General features: G+C 42.9%; 1 protein-coding gene across 1 annotated transcript in view; it reads right to left on the bottom strand.

Annotated features, from left to right (window-relative positions):
- Positions 1–15,366, bottom strand: part of TTC39C (tetratricopeptide repeat domain 39C) — a 79,055-nt gene that overhangs the window by 46,639 nt on the left and 17,050 nt on the right. Inside the window, exon 2 of the mRNA XM_040984804.1 lies at positions 263–311. Within this exon, the coding sequence (XP_040840738.1) occupies positions 263–311 (49 nt within the window). The remainder of the gene's footprint in view (positions 1–262; positions 312–15,366) is intronic.

Here is a 15,366-nt window from a genome sequence, read left to right as displayed (position 1 = left end):
TTTGTGGTTCTTTCATTTGATCCCCAAATTAACTTTGGTTGGGAAAATAGAATATTCTAAAAGTAAGATGAAAGCATTTTAATTTTAAAGTTAGGGAAGACAGGCTATCTGCTAGGCACTGGTGACGAGGAGAAAAATCAGTCAGTTTTAAGCCCTAAAAGATTTTCTCCCACTGAAAACCTATAGTGCTGACAGCCATTAGCAGATGTGACTTTATAAATTCATTTGCTTCATGCCAATACCTCTTCCAATATCAACTTACCAAAAAACTGACAAAGCTGGCTCCAAAACTCATTAATGGGCTATGATTTCTGTGAAGAAAAGAGAACAAAATTATTTTTCTTATAACCTATGGTGTTTCAAAAACATGGGATATATCAGGGTCACGATATAACCCTACTAATTAGATACAAGTTAAGGTGATCAGTAAATTAAACACCCCTCTTTCCCCCAGTTAAAGAGACAAGATGGCTTGTGGCTCTGGCTGCTGGGTCCGAATCTGTCCCTGCTTTTCTTCCAAGTAAGGTATGCTGTAACACCAAATTAGAGCAGAGACTGTCTTACACAAACTCTGAAATTGCAGCTGTTCAAGAGTTGACTCAGAAAATACAAAGATGGTAGAGATAAAGTAACACTTGCAAAAAACTGACCAGAGATTATATCACACGTGCTTAAAATGCAAAAGTTATTCATAAGCTTCTACTTGTAAATTCAGCATTCTGTCTAGAGAATACCCAAGGGTCTTAGCCCTGAACCAGACTCCCAACCTCACTGCTCCATTCAGGAACATTTAGGACGGCTCCAGAAGAGCTGTCCTCTACTGCCGTCCCAGGACTTAAGCAGGGAGCTGGATGGGAAAGTGGGGCAGCTGGGAGACAAACCATATGGGATGCTGGTACAGTGAGAGGCTTAGCCTCCTATGCCACCTGGCAGCCGCCATGGTCACTATTTTACAAAGCTATTAAATAACCGATTCTCGATTAGAAATAAAATTTGTGACCAAAGTGATTGTGTGTGCATGAGTGCACACAGGATAGAAGATGTACATCTGTATGAGTGTGTATGCCTACACATGTACCTGATGGAGATCTTGTACATTTATTTTTACACGCAAGGCCAAATATAAATATAACCTTAGGATTAGTTGCTGAATGTAGCATTACTTAACCAAAAGGCTTATACATCCAGTGTGTGTGTGGTGGGGAGTACATACAGAATTCCATCTCTGGACTTATATGGGAACCAGTTAAAGTCTCAGCTGCTCCATTTCCCATCCAGCTGCCTGTGGATATGCCTGGGAAGGTAGTGGCAGCTGGTCGAAGACTTTGGACTCCTGCTGCACATGTGAGAACCCCAAATGGAGTTGCAGGTTCCTGGCTTACGCCTGGCCTAGTACTAGCAACTGTGGCCATTTGGGAAGTGAACCAGCAGTTGGATGATCTCTTGCTTTTTGTTTGTAACCCTACCTTTCAAACAAAATAATTAATCTTAAAAAAAAAAAAAGAATGAGGGTCCGGTGGCGTGGCCTAGTGGTTAAAGTCCTCGCCTTAAAAGCCCTGGGATCCCATATGGGTGCCAGTTCTAATCCCGGTGGCCCTGCTTCCCATCTAGCTCCCTGCTTGTAGCCTGGGAAAGCAGTCGAGGACAGCCCAAAGCCTTGGGACCCTGCACCTGCGTGGGAGACCTGGAGGAAGTTCCTGGTTCCCGGCTTCGGATCGGCGCAGTACCAGTCGTAGCAGTCACTTGGGGAATGAATCATCCGACGGAAGATCTTCCTCTCTGTCTCTCCTCTCTGTATATCTGACTTTGTAATCAAAATAAATTAAAAATCTTAAAAAAAAAAAAAGATCACATAATACCTTGTTATAGCAGCAGCAAAGAAAAAGCCTTAAAAACACACTAGGGTCTTATGGAAGTTTCCACCTGCCAATGATGGAACATGCTGCCCACACTTGAGGGTAGAAACAGCAACCAGTTAAAGATAACCCATAAGAGACATTAAAAACTAACACACATGTGTGCGCACACACACAGTAGTAGCAATTAGGATAAAACTGAAATTTACTATTCATAATAGCACCAAATTATTAATTTTCTAAAAATAAGTTTAACAACAAGTCTACACTAAAAATACAAAACATTGTTAACAGAAACTACAGATTTAAATCAGCATTTCCCAATAGGCATTCTTAACATAAGCTTTAATCCATTATTTACATTTTATTTCAAAAGCAAGGAGAAAGAGAGAGACAGAGCGAGCTCTTCCACTCACTGGTTCACTCCCCAGATGCCTTAGTAACCATAGCTGGGGCAGGAGCCCAGAACTCCACACAAGTCTCCCACGTGGGTGGCAGGGGCCCAAGAACTTAATCCACCATCTGCTGCCTCCAGGGTGCGGATTAGCACCAAGTTGCGTTGGAATGAGAAAAGCCACAACTTGAAGCAGGCTCTGCATGGGATGTGGGTGTCCCAGGAAACACTGCACCAAATGGCTGCCCCGCATAACTCTGTGTTGAAGGGCTGTCCCTAATCTAACGTTTATTAACCAGATACACTATAACGCTAGGTAGTGGTGAGGACGGGAGCCACTGGAAGTCTCACACACTGCTTACATGCCTACCCTCTGACACAGAGAATTCCTTCCTGGGTACACATCCACCGAGGGTAACGATGCTGCTCCCTCACACAACAGGTGCAATTTACTAACTGTAAGTAATCATTTTACATAATAGATTCATGTATTAATGGCATATTACCTATAGCAGCCTCAAAAGGGAAATCATCCCAGTGCCCACCAAACAATAGAAAGGATGGTGTCAACTGCAAACTATTCATTTGATGGAATAGCTCATAGCTATGAAATATTACTGCTAAATGAAATACTCATGAATTCATCTCATAGACATGCTAAGTAACTTAGCTGAAAGAAGACCAGACACAGAAGAGTACAAAGGTAATTCAATAAATTCATGGAGAATATAGTTAAAAGATGTTTAGTATGAAAATTTTTGAAATCTATGTGTATCTGTTTATGTTAAATAATTCCATTTATATGAAGTTCAAAAGCACAATGATGAACAGTAATTACCTGTGAGGGGATGTCAACTGAGAAGGAGCCCAAATGAATGTGAGAGTGCCAGAAATGGGCTTTAACTCTAGCTAGAGGTAATTACACTGATAGTTACCTGTAAAAGTGGTTTCCTCTGTGTGTGTGTGTGTGTGTGTGTGTGTGTGTGTGTGTTTGCTTCTGCAAAACAGGGAAGGAGCACAGCGTGGTAGCCTAGCACTAAATCCTTTCCTTGAAGATACTGGGATCCCATAAGGGCACCGATAATATCCCGGCAGCCCCACTCCCCATCCAGCTCTCTGCTTGTGGCCTGGGAAAGTAGTCAAGGACAGCTCTTCTGGAGCCTTGGGACCCTGCACCAGCTTGGGAGACCTGGAGAATTCTCAGGATTCCTGTCTTCGCATTCGCTAACTGTTGCAGCCACTTGGGGAGTGAATGACTGGATGGAAGATCTTCCTCTCTGTCTCTCCTCCTCTTTGTATATCTGACTGTCCAATAAGAATAAATAAAAATTTTTAAAAAAAGAAAAACAGGGAAGAAGCAAGAAAAAAGAGTGAAAATCTGAAAAATGACCATTAATACAAATGAGTTCATATTATGATGTGGTAATGGTATTGCAGCTATATTTCAAAGGAATCTATTTTATAGAGGTATATATTAAGGTGTTCGAGAAAAAATGATGTGATGACCAGGATTTGTTTTTGTTTTAAAATAATCTGTGGCAAAACAATTCAAGGTGGGCATACAAAGACTGACAGTGGCTTGATCATTCCTGAGGCTGAGTGAGAAGACTGCCGAAATTCTTCCACTTTACTCTGTTTCAGAAGAGGTATGAAATAATCAAAAACTAAAAAAGCAAACACACCAAAACCACAATCTTCCCCCAAAGATAAAAGTATCATCTGAAATAAAGGTCATTTTCATATTTCGTGGGTTGAAAATGAAGCATAAATAACCAAACGTTCTCAATTTGTTTCTCTTTAAAAATGAGTCACTAAACGATATAAAACCTGTTGAGAACACAAGGAAACAGTATCCATGCAACATTGCTATGGAAGCATTTTTAATAAAATTTCCCCAGGACAATAAAAATCAGCCTGATGGGGATCAGACTAAGCCTTTGTCTGTGATGATACCAGTATTCCATATGGGCACAGGTTCAAGTCCCAGCTTCTCTACTTTCAATCTAGTGCCCTATTAATGTGCCTGGCAAAAGACTCCCAGGTGGGTATCTGCCACTCACACGGGAGATCTGGAAGAAGCTTCTGGCATCCGGCTTCAGCCTTGCCTAGCCCTGGCCATTGTGGCCATCTGGGGAACAAACCCATTGATGAAAATCTCACTTTCGCTCTCTGTCTCTTTTTCTCTCTCCTTCTGCCCACAGCTCTCCTCTCCCACCCCCTCTCTGCAACCTTTGAAATAAATAAAATAAATCCTAAAAATATTAGACTGGTGATTTCATTTCTCAACATATAGGAGAAGGGAAAGTACATGTTTCATCCTGAAAGGAATATTTCTCCATTAGGCAGTGAGCATTAATCACTACACTGTAACTAAAAACATTTCTTCAAATGCCCAAATTACCCAAAGTGGTGAATGGCTAGAATTTTTAAGGCCTTTGGTTTTCCTGAAAACGCTCTATATCTGTATAATGCTGAGTCTTAGAATACCACAGATGGCTTTTCTTCCCTCCAACTGCCTGCAGAGCTGGGTCCTTCACGGTTTCCAAAGGAGATGTGGGGTCTTGTGAACCTCCTCTAGCCCCCAGCTGCCATCCACATCTTTCAACGTGGTCCCAAGATCCAGATGGGAGGGGCGAGGGAAAGTCTGCAGGCATTCACCCCTCTGTTCTGCACAGAGGCTCTTAGGCGTCTCTGGCCCACGTGGCCTCAAGCATCACAGCCTTAGAGGGCCAGTTGAGGCCAGCTAGCAGTGTTACGAGGTAACATTCAATGTTTCTCTAGATGCCTCTGACCTTGACTGACTTTGCCAATGTGACACTGTATCCTCCTCTGTGCTCTGTATCACCAAAAATGAACTTTAAAGAGACAACATGGGCCAAATACTTCCTGTCTCCTTCTGAATGTAGACAGTGCCCGCAGAAGAACAAAATGTGCATGAAGCCAATGGTTGCAACACGGCCCAGAACAGGGGTATGTGGGGTTTGGCTACGCTGTCTCCATAGCGGAAAACTTCCCTGACTGTGTGCTGGGCACAGCATCATGGATGTGCCACCAAAGAAGCACAGGCAACAAAAGTGGAAGTAGGCATGCTAAAGCTGTGTCAACATTTAAAAAACAATCAACAGACTGAAAAGGCAACCAACCCTACAGGCTTGGAGAAAACATTTGCAAAACATGTATCTGATAAGCATTTACTATCTAAAATATATAAAGAACTCCCACAACTAAATAACAAAATAGTCCAAACAGCCCAATTAAAAAATGGACAAAGGATCTGACTAGACAAGGCTTCAAAGAAAGCATACAAGTGACTATCAAGCCCATGAACAGATGTTCAACATTACTAATCACCAGGGAAATGCAAATCAAAGCCACAATAAGATCCCACTCACATCCATTAGGATCGCTACAATAAAAACAATAGGCAGGAAGTGTTAGAATGTGGAGAATGCTGTGCACTGGTGGTGGGGCTGTGAAATGGCACAATCGCCACAGAAAACAGTATGGCAGTGCCTAAACAAAAAATAGAGCATAGAACAACGACATATCCAGCAAGAATACTTCCAGGAATATACCCAAAATAACAGAACACAACACATGAGCTCAAACAGGTACTTGTACACCCTTACAGCAGAATGACTCACAATATTCAGTCAGCGAAAGTAATTCCTGTGTCTATGAATGGATAAAAGGATCAAATAAACTGTGGAATATGCACACAATGGGATATTATTAAGCTATGAAAAGGAAAGAGATTCTGACTCATGCTACAAAATGGATGAACCTTGATGACATGATGCTAAATGCAACATGAAGCAAGCCACAAAAAAGATAAACACTACGTCATTCTACCTACAAGAAATATCTATCATAGTCAAATTGATGGAGAGAGCAGAACGGGGGCATTCTCTAGAATTGGGGGTGGCAGAAGCAAGGGGCTGTTATTGCTTAATGTGTAGAGCTCTGTAAGGTACAAAGACTTCTGCAGATGGGCTGCAAATCATTATGAATGCACTTAACATTACCAAACCACAGATATAAAACAATAGTTATGATGATAAGCTCCATATTATGTATATTTTGCAAAAGTTTCAAATGTTTCCCATGAAAGAAAAACTATCCTTAAGAGCATACAGACCTCATAAAATAACCAGATGGAATATTAGGACATAAAAAACTTTTTGATGGGATTAATATAAGCAAAAGCTTCTTGTTCTCTGAGGTAAGGTGTTTCACGGTCCTCTTGACTCTTCAACACAGATCTTTTACACAGTTTTGTTCGAGCAGGAGAAAGAGAGAGAGAGAGAGAGAGAGAGAGTTGTTCCTTTGCTGGTTCACATTCCAAATGGCCAGTAGGAAGCCAGGCTGAATCCAGGAGCCAGAAGCTTGTTCCAGATCTGCATGGGTATAGACACCCAAGCACTCAGGCCACCTTTTTCTGCTTTCCCAGGTGCATTAGCAGGGAAGAGGAAATAAAACAGCTAAGACTTGAACCTGTCATGCTAGACCCCTCTTTTTCACACTTGAGTGAGCCCTGGTCTTGGGGAATCTACTCCTGTCAGGGTCTCCTTTGGTTTTGTACTCCTCCATCCACCTTGTGTGGCCCTGCACACACCTCCTCCTTGGTGGCTCAGGGGACAACCCCGAAGCCCTTGGAACATGGCTGTGTGACTCTCTCATTCCCATACAGCACTCAGACACAGTGGCCATGGACTTGAACGAAGCTTCCTCAGCACATCCCACAGGCAGAAAAGCAAGAGGGAACCAACACTATTTGAACACCAGTACATCCCATCACAGTTCCAGGAACTAGAATCCAAACTTTTCCATGGGGACATTTTAAAAAATGGAAACTTTTCAGCTTGTAATGCAGAAAAACAAAGTACAATTAAATTTATGACAGAATTCTGTTCCAGTGCCTATAGGGAGCCCAAATTAAATATTAAAATCATTTTTTAAATATTAAAATCATTTGTTGAGGATACTCAACAAACCCAACAGCTCATTGTATGCCCCTCCTTGCGGATGATAAAACTTGTTTGTGAGGCGCGTGGGGGACAAGTTGTTCCTCTTTCCATAGATGATTCAAGCCAGTAGGAAATTTCCATGGTTGAGGGGATCACGTCATTGCACATCATGTCTTCTCTCTTCCCAGTAAAACAGCTCACCATCCCAGGAATGGAAATGAAGGATGCTTCGATAGGAGGACAGTTGTCACCAGTGTTTTCAGAAAGAAATCTGGGTTGGGAGTGCTCAGGAGGCCAGACTTCATGGTGAGAAACACAGCCATTCCAGCTGTACGCCACTGCTGGTCCATTATGGGGAGATTCCCAAGAGCACAGGGAGCTCCATGCTCTGTATGCAGAGCCCCCACTCTAGGAACCACCACCTGTTGGGCTATCACGGAAACTGCCCCATTCTCACTGGTTCATGTTCCGCAGTGGAGAAATACTGAGAATGACAAATGTATACCTTTTCATGAAGCCATCAGTTCTAGAACTGATTAGAAAATTATGGTATACTTAGCATGTATTACAGCTTTTCAGACACCTGACCTCATTGGCCATACAATGTTTTCAAGTTACACGGTGTTTTTTTTTTTTTTTAAAGATTTATTTTTATTATTTTTTCATTGGAAAGGCGGATGTACAGAGAGAGGAGAGAGAGAGAGGAAGATCTTCCGTCCGATGATTCACTCCCCAAGTGAGCGCAACGGGCCGATACTATGCCGATCCGAAGCCAGGAGCCTCTTCCGGGTCTCCCGCACGGGTGCAGGTTCCCAAAGCCTTGGGCTGTCCTCAACTGCTTTCCCAGGCCACAAGCAGGGAGCTGGAAGGGAAGCGGGGCTGCCGGGATTAGAACCGGCGCCCATATGGGATCCCGGGGTTGCAAGGCAAGGACTCAACCACTTGCGCCACCGCGCCGGGCCCAAGTTACACGGTTTTTTTAAGGCACCACAGAAAGGTAGCATGTCAGAGCACAGCTCTTCACAGGTTCAGTGCAAGGTCCCAGAAGGGAAGTGCAGGCTGCCATGCAGGTGAGCACAGCGTGTTACAGGGAAGAAGAGGATCAAAATGCAGGCCCACGCAGCCAGTCCAGACCACCGGAAACCCACCTCTCAGCAAGCTGTAGCTGATGCCAAGGCTGCCAGTCTCCAAACCACATTTTGATGACCATAGTCTTAAGCATGCTGGTAGTTTTTTGTCTGAAAAAAGTAACTTTGGGACAGGCATCCAATGCAGTGGTTTAGATACCTGCAACCCCCATACTACTGTGTCTGGGGTCAAGCCCTGGCTCCATTTCTGATTCCAGCTTCCTGCTAAAAGATGCATCCTATAAGGCAACAGGTGATGGCTTAAGTAGTTCAGCACCTGACACTCACGTGGGAGACCCAGATTGAGCTCCTGGTCCCCAGCTCCGGGTTGGCCCAGGCCTGGCTACTGTAGGACGTTGGAGTGGCCCAGCAGATAGGGCAGATCTCTGCTTTTGTTTCTCTGCTTTTCATTGAAATGAAAATAAATAAATACATTTTCTGAAAAAGGGACTGGTGAAGATTGCTTGCAGACAGAATTGTGCTAACTAAAATCTTCTAAGGTTGAAATGTAAACCTTTCCAAAAAGAAAACTACACTCTAATTTGATTCACTCAAGGTTTCATTCTAAGATGAGGAAAGGAAGGGCATGAAAAGAAAAAGAATGAAACCACTGAGCAGTTTTTAGCTCATTTTTTTTCCTTTTTAAATATGCAGTACTTTGATTTAATTTTCAAGCTATTTATTCTTATTTATTTAATTGAAAGGCAGAATAGCAGAGGGAGGAAGGGAGAGGGAGGGAGAGAAGGGAGAGGGAAGGAGGGAAGGAGGGATGGAGGAAGAAATTTCTCCCATGGCTTCAAAAACTTCCAAAGACCCAGGTTGGGCCAGGCATATCCAGGAACCAGGAGCCTCTTCCAGGTCTCCCATACGGGCAGCAAGGGCCCAAGTATCTGGACCATCTCTGCTGTTTTCCCAGGCACATTAGCAGGGAGCTGGTTCAGAAGTAGAGGAACAGACAGTGGGACCAGCACTCATTTGGGATGCTAGTACCACAGTTCCACAGTGCTGGTCCCTCAAGGTATTTCTATATATCATATATTTTCCTATCACTCTAAGGCTGATTCATAAAAGTCTGTGTTTCATATCTATTTGTATTGTACAATCCCAGGTAGACTCTATAAATTTCTTGTGAGCAGGGACCAGGTCTTATTCCTTTCAAGTGATTTCATTTATTTTATCACTAACATGTTTGACTCTGCGGGTGCTGTAATACATTTTCTTTTAAAACAAAAGTTTTAAAGTTTATGTAAGAGGAACAAATTTCAGGTGGTTCATACGTACAGTTCTAGGAGCATACTGACATTTCCCATTCTATCCTCCATCCTTCCCTCCCACTCTCCGTTTTTCCCTCCTTTAAAAATTTTTTCACAATCACAAGCTTAACCCTCCAGTGAATACAGAATTCATCAGGCACCAGCAGAAAAACCACATTTCTTCAGTACAGGAAAAGGGCTATAAACAATAATCAAATCTCAAAATGTCATTTTTGCTCATATTAGTTGTGCATCTTCCTGAGAATCTAAAGTCCTGTTCTCAGGCCATCCCAGAAGCTTCCACAATGCCCCAGCACACAGGCTGTCATCAGTCAATGGCTATTTGAACAACCCTGCGATTCTAAATGTCCTTAGGCATACCCCTTCTTCATGCTGTGTACAATATATGGCAAATTCATTTTTGCCTGAATAGTCTTTTTACATTAAAATAAAATAAGACACATGTGGGGTTAGAGGCAATGGTGAAGAAAAGAGAAACCCCCACAAGGCCCTGGCAAGGGATCAAGCAACCTAAAGTATCACCGATCCCTAAACCAAGTCATTCCAGGTCTAGACTAGACATACACCCGAACAACAGTTTGTACACTGTAGACCACCACGTACACAGAGGGACCTGAGGCACTGGTAAGGATCCTGAGAAAGCAGAGTGGAGCAGTGAAAAAGTACACTGCACACTGAAATCATGAAATGCTTGATCTCAGTGCGCTGATGATGTCTCATGATTTATACAGCTCCACATGAGAAGATGACAAAACTAACACAAGGAGTGAAAGCAGCAAATTACAAAGGCTACTCATGCACAGCTGAAAATAAAAGCCTCTGTAATGCTGTGTTTGGGCAGAAATGTATGACAGAAATGCATGGGTCGGAAAGTCACCTGCCTACTTGACTCACTACCTGCCTCTACAATGGGGAAAGAGGAAAATGGACCTGCACTGGGCTGCCCAGGGACAGTCACTGGATCTGAAGCTTTTTCCCTCTCAGAATCTTCAGGGAGTCCTGCCCACGTTAACACTTGTTAACTGAATGGGAACGGCAGCTGCATGTTTATACTATGCGATCTTTTTGTATATTTAAATTTTTTAAGGCAAAGGTTCTATAACAAATCCTTTAAAACACTACGTTCAGGATGAACATTTTGCCTTATGGTCACCAGTTTCATCACACTGGAAGTCCTGGGTTCAGATCCTAGCTCTGGCTCATGAGTCCAAGTTTCTACTCATTCAGATCCTGGGGGCGCGGGCAGCAGTGATGGTTCAACTATTTGGGTCACTGCCACCCACACAGGAAACCTGGATTAAGTTCCTGGCTCCCAACACTGGCATGGCCAGTCCCAGTTGTCGCAGACATTTGAGTAGTAAATCTAGCAGATGGGAGATGACTCAGTCTCTCTTTCTCCTATATTTTTATACTGCAATTAAATAAACTTTCAAAAGAAATGTTAAAAACATATTAAAAGGCTCAATTGTTAGAAAAAAATAATGAAGGAAAATCAGGGAAATGAATGAGAACACAAAGATTTTCAAGCTATTTCACAATTACAACATAATGATCCAAGTCAACAGGGCTGCTGGCCCACACCGCAGAGAATTTTCTGCACATTTGCTGAGTGTACTCTGACCTGGCAGGCACACTCCTGGTCTTCTTTGCTGTGTTATGAACAAGCCACTGGGCACTGGCTGGGCACTGACTCGCGTCAGACCAGAGATCTGTTAGACCCAGGCTTGCTGCAAGGAGCCAAGTGTTCTCAAATGCCACCAGCATTGTCTTCCTGTGTTAGCCAATCAATGCTGACCCTGTCATCAAGAGAACAAGACCGAGTTCCTGCCACAAGGGGTATGTGCAGGCTCTTCTGGAAGCAATACTAGCCTGTGCTTTTAGCAAGTCAAAGCTAGGTGGACTCGCTTTGAAGCAATGATAATTATAACTGATGTCATTAGGAGACTAAGAAATTATAAATATGTGAAACAACATTGATTTTTATAGGAAAATACTGTATCTTGCTTCTCTCTTGTTACCCAACAGTCCCTAGTATCATCACCCCACCTTATTACCTGAACTCCATCCATTTCATTTTGATACCATATCTAACAACACCAATTCCATTCTGAACATGCACTGCAACAATTCTAATAATCTATATCACCTGACATATCTTTCCTAAACTTAATCAGTAATTTAGAAAGTAGTCCCCCAAAACAGAGTGCCACCATTTGCCAATGATGTCTAAAGTTGTCTCTGTTTTATAAACACACACACACACACACTGAGAAAGAGAGAAAGAAAGAAATTCTACCAATCTCCAACCATCTAAATCTCTGGATTAACCAACATTACAGGAGAGAAATAGATGCCCTTCACCTAGAACACTCAAGCTAGCAGGCTTTTCTCTCATGCTTATTAGTTAAGCTGTGTGCTTACTGAAGAGTCATTCGTGATTATTCACAATCATGCTGTGCGTTATGCCCTTGTTATTGCAATTATATAATTTGCTGTTTATTATTCAAAAGCTGAAATAGGAGCATGAAAAAAATGTTAACCTCTGTGAGAAATATATTTAAATACTTTGAAAAACTTTGGCAAAAGATAAAAGGTGCTGCAGAATCAGGTGACAGTGAGATAACAGTCAAAACAAGCAGCGTTGGCCCATACTGCTTTGCAAATGACTCCGACCTCTTGTTCCACTTCAAAGACCCCTGATCTTGAAAAGTGCAGGAATGCAATCTAGGGGTGACTTATGCAAGAAAGGCACACTGGAAATTACGCCAACAAACACACCCAATCAAAGGACTAGCCTTGGCCTAACATCAAAAGTTAGAACAAAATGTTTACTGGATATTACTGTATTTTTATTGGTCTAGCTTTAACTCAATTATCAGTGGTTGCCAATCACAGAAGCTTAGAGGCCTCTAACATACTCAACAAGGTGCTTCAAGTCCTTTTTCAATATCAAATATGACACACTGAAGAGGGTTAAAATACACAGTGTAACATTTCTCAATGGATGACAATCAGTGAAGAAACTGTCATATTACATAATCCTTAAAAACATGTTCCTCTTCCTGGATCCCTTCTCTTTCAGTAAATGGCAGTGGCGTCTAGCTAGTTAAGCCATGCTACTAGGAACACTAACATCCCACATCAGAGTGCTGGGGTCCCCTGTTCAGTTCCTGATTTCAGCTTCCTACTAACGCACATTGTAAGAAGCAGCAGCTGACGGGCCCTGCACCCAAGTTGGAGACCTGGATGGAGTTTCCAGCTTTCACCCTAGACCTGGGCCAGTCACCCTAGACCTGGCACGGGGAATGAATCAGCATATGGAAAACCTCTCTGCTTTTCAAGAAATAAAATGTATACTTTTTAAAAAGTGACCACCTGCAAGTTAGGCAGATGCCATCACCAATCTTGATCTCAGACCTCCAGCCCCAATTACCTAGGTGAGCTGGTTAAGCCCTCCACTCTTTCCCATCTGCTGTGGCAGCCCACACTGACAGCCACCTGCTTCCATCACCACTCCCAGGGCCACTCATCACAGCACATGCTGTACGGCCCTTTCTCATCAGACGTGCTTCTTTGGGGGCTGGAATGGGGCTCTCAGTCGCTGCTCTCAAGACCCAACACAGCCGGTAGACAACACATAAGTAAAAAATCACAAGAATTCCATTTTAAACAAACATTCCCATTCAACGGAGCCTGTTTTGAATGATGAGACACGGATTCCAGCTTCCAGCTGGTCTAACCCCTGGGAGGCAGCAAGCCACAGGTAGTGACTCCAACACTTCAGAATCTGCCTACCACGTGGCCGACCAGGGTGGGGTCCCAAGTTCCTGACTTCAACCTGGCCTAGTCTTGGGAAAGCATATGGGGAAAGAATCCGCTGATGAAAGACTTCTTTCTGTCTGCCTTTGTCTCTCAAGTAAATGGATTTATTAAAAAGAAAAAAAGGATCAGCGAAATGTTGCATCGAACATGTACTTGAACTACCCTGGAACCAAGACTACACGGTACCACCAGAACAGATTCCATTGTGTCTCTATGGGCCTCAGGCTCTGAAGAACTATGCAGACTGCAGAATTAAAAGAACTGAAATGTCTTTGCTCTTGACCTGAGCCACAGTAGGTCTGTGCCCTCTGCAGTTGCACATCTTTGTAAAACAGTCCTTTAGAGAGCCTGTAGCACTGTGAGCGCAATAGCAACCCGGCCAGCAACCACACTTCCTTACCGTCTTCTACTGCATGCTGTGTTTCAGAAGGGATTGCATCTGGTGCCCAAGTGCTACAGACAACACCGAAGTGTTGCTAGAATCAGTCAGTCCCACACAGAATGCCTCATCTACACAAGACTTCAAACACATGAGAGAGGCAGGTGATGGACACAGCAGTTAAGGTACCACTTGGGAAACAGGAGGGCCTGGTTTGAGTCTGACCCAGCTTCCTGCTAATGAGAGGCAGTAGAGGATGGCTCAAGTATTCAGGTCCCTGTCACCTGCGTAGGAGGAGAACCTGGACTGAGTTCCAGCAGACTGAAGGGCTTTCTTTGTCACTATGTCTCTCTGCCTTTCAAATAAAATGAGAGCAAATAAATAAAATACTAACGAAGAAATTAGAAACAGAGTCTAATCTCTACAAAAAAAGTTGTAGAAAAGTGGGATTAAAAGATGTTCATTTTGCAGAAAAACATTTTGAAATCCATGCAACCGTTTTTCCATAATGTACACCTCTTTGAATTTTTTGCAAATTATTTATACATTCTCACAATCTGGACAAATATTCATCACAAGAAATCCACACATTTAAAGATAGGGGGGCACAAGGAAACCTCACACTGAATATAAGAATCATTCTTCCAACATCTACTGAGCACCCCGACCATATGCCAGACATTAGGCTAGGAGCCAGGGACATGGCAGGGAGCTGAGGAGTTAGGGTTCTTACCCACGGGGGCATAGCTCTTGGGGGAAAGTATTCTATGAGCACTACATGTTGTAAACCCCACTTTATACATTATTGTGAAACCATACCATGAACCATGCAAAAAGTGGAATCCTGCAAATTGAAGTTTACTAATAACTGGGAACATCATACTCATCCTGTGACTGATAACAAGATATTAAACCACAGCTATCATCATTCTTGATGGTGATAGACTGAAAGATTTTTCCTTTAAGATCAAGACCAGGGGTGGGTGTTGTTGTGAAGCCAGTTACATTTCCACTTGCGATGACACCTGCATCTCTTGTCAGAGGGCCACTTTGAGTCTTTCTTGGCTACTCTCCTTCAAATCCAGATTTCTGCCAATGCATCCTAGGAGGCAACAGATGATGATTCAAGGTGCTTGGACCCAATTTTGCCCAAATGGGTATTCTGACTCCCATATTTACAGCAGGTCTATTCACAAGAGCCAAAAGGTGGAAGCAAGCCAACTGTCTATTAGTAAATGAAAGGACAAACAAAATATACCGTGTGTATCTCTATGTGTGTACGTGTGTGTGTGTAACAGAGACGGAACATCATGCAGCCTAACAAAGGAAGGAAATTCTGACACATGTGACAGTATGAATGAATCTTAATGACACTATGCTAAGTGAAATAAGTCAATCACAAAAGGGTAAATAGTGTCTACTACTTCTGCTTATACAAGGTATTTAATACAGTGAAATTCACTAAGATGGAAAGTAGCATGGTGGTCCAGGGGTTTCACGGAGGAGGTAACGGGAAATCAGAGACTGATGGGTGCAGAGTTTCAGTG

The sequence above is a fragment of the Ochotona curzoniae genome, unplaced genomic scaffold (genome assembly GCF_017591425.1).
Source record: "Ochotona curzoniae isolate NIBS_2020 unplaced genomic scaffold, NIBS_Ocur_1.0 contig_43, whole genome shotgun sequence".
NCBI lineage: Eukaryota > Metazoa > Chordata > Mammalia > Lagomorpha > Ochotonidae > Ochotona > Ochotona curzoniae.
This window is presented reverse-complemented; position numbering and strand designations above follow the sequence as displayed.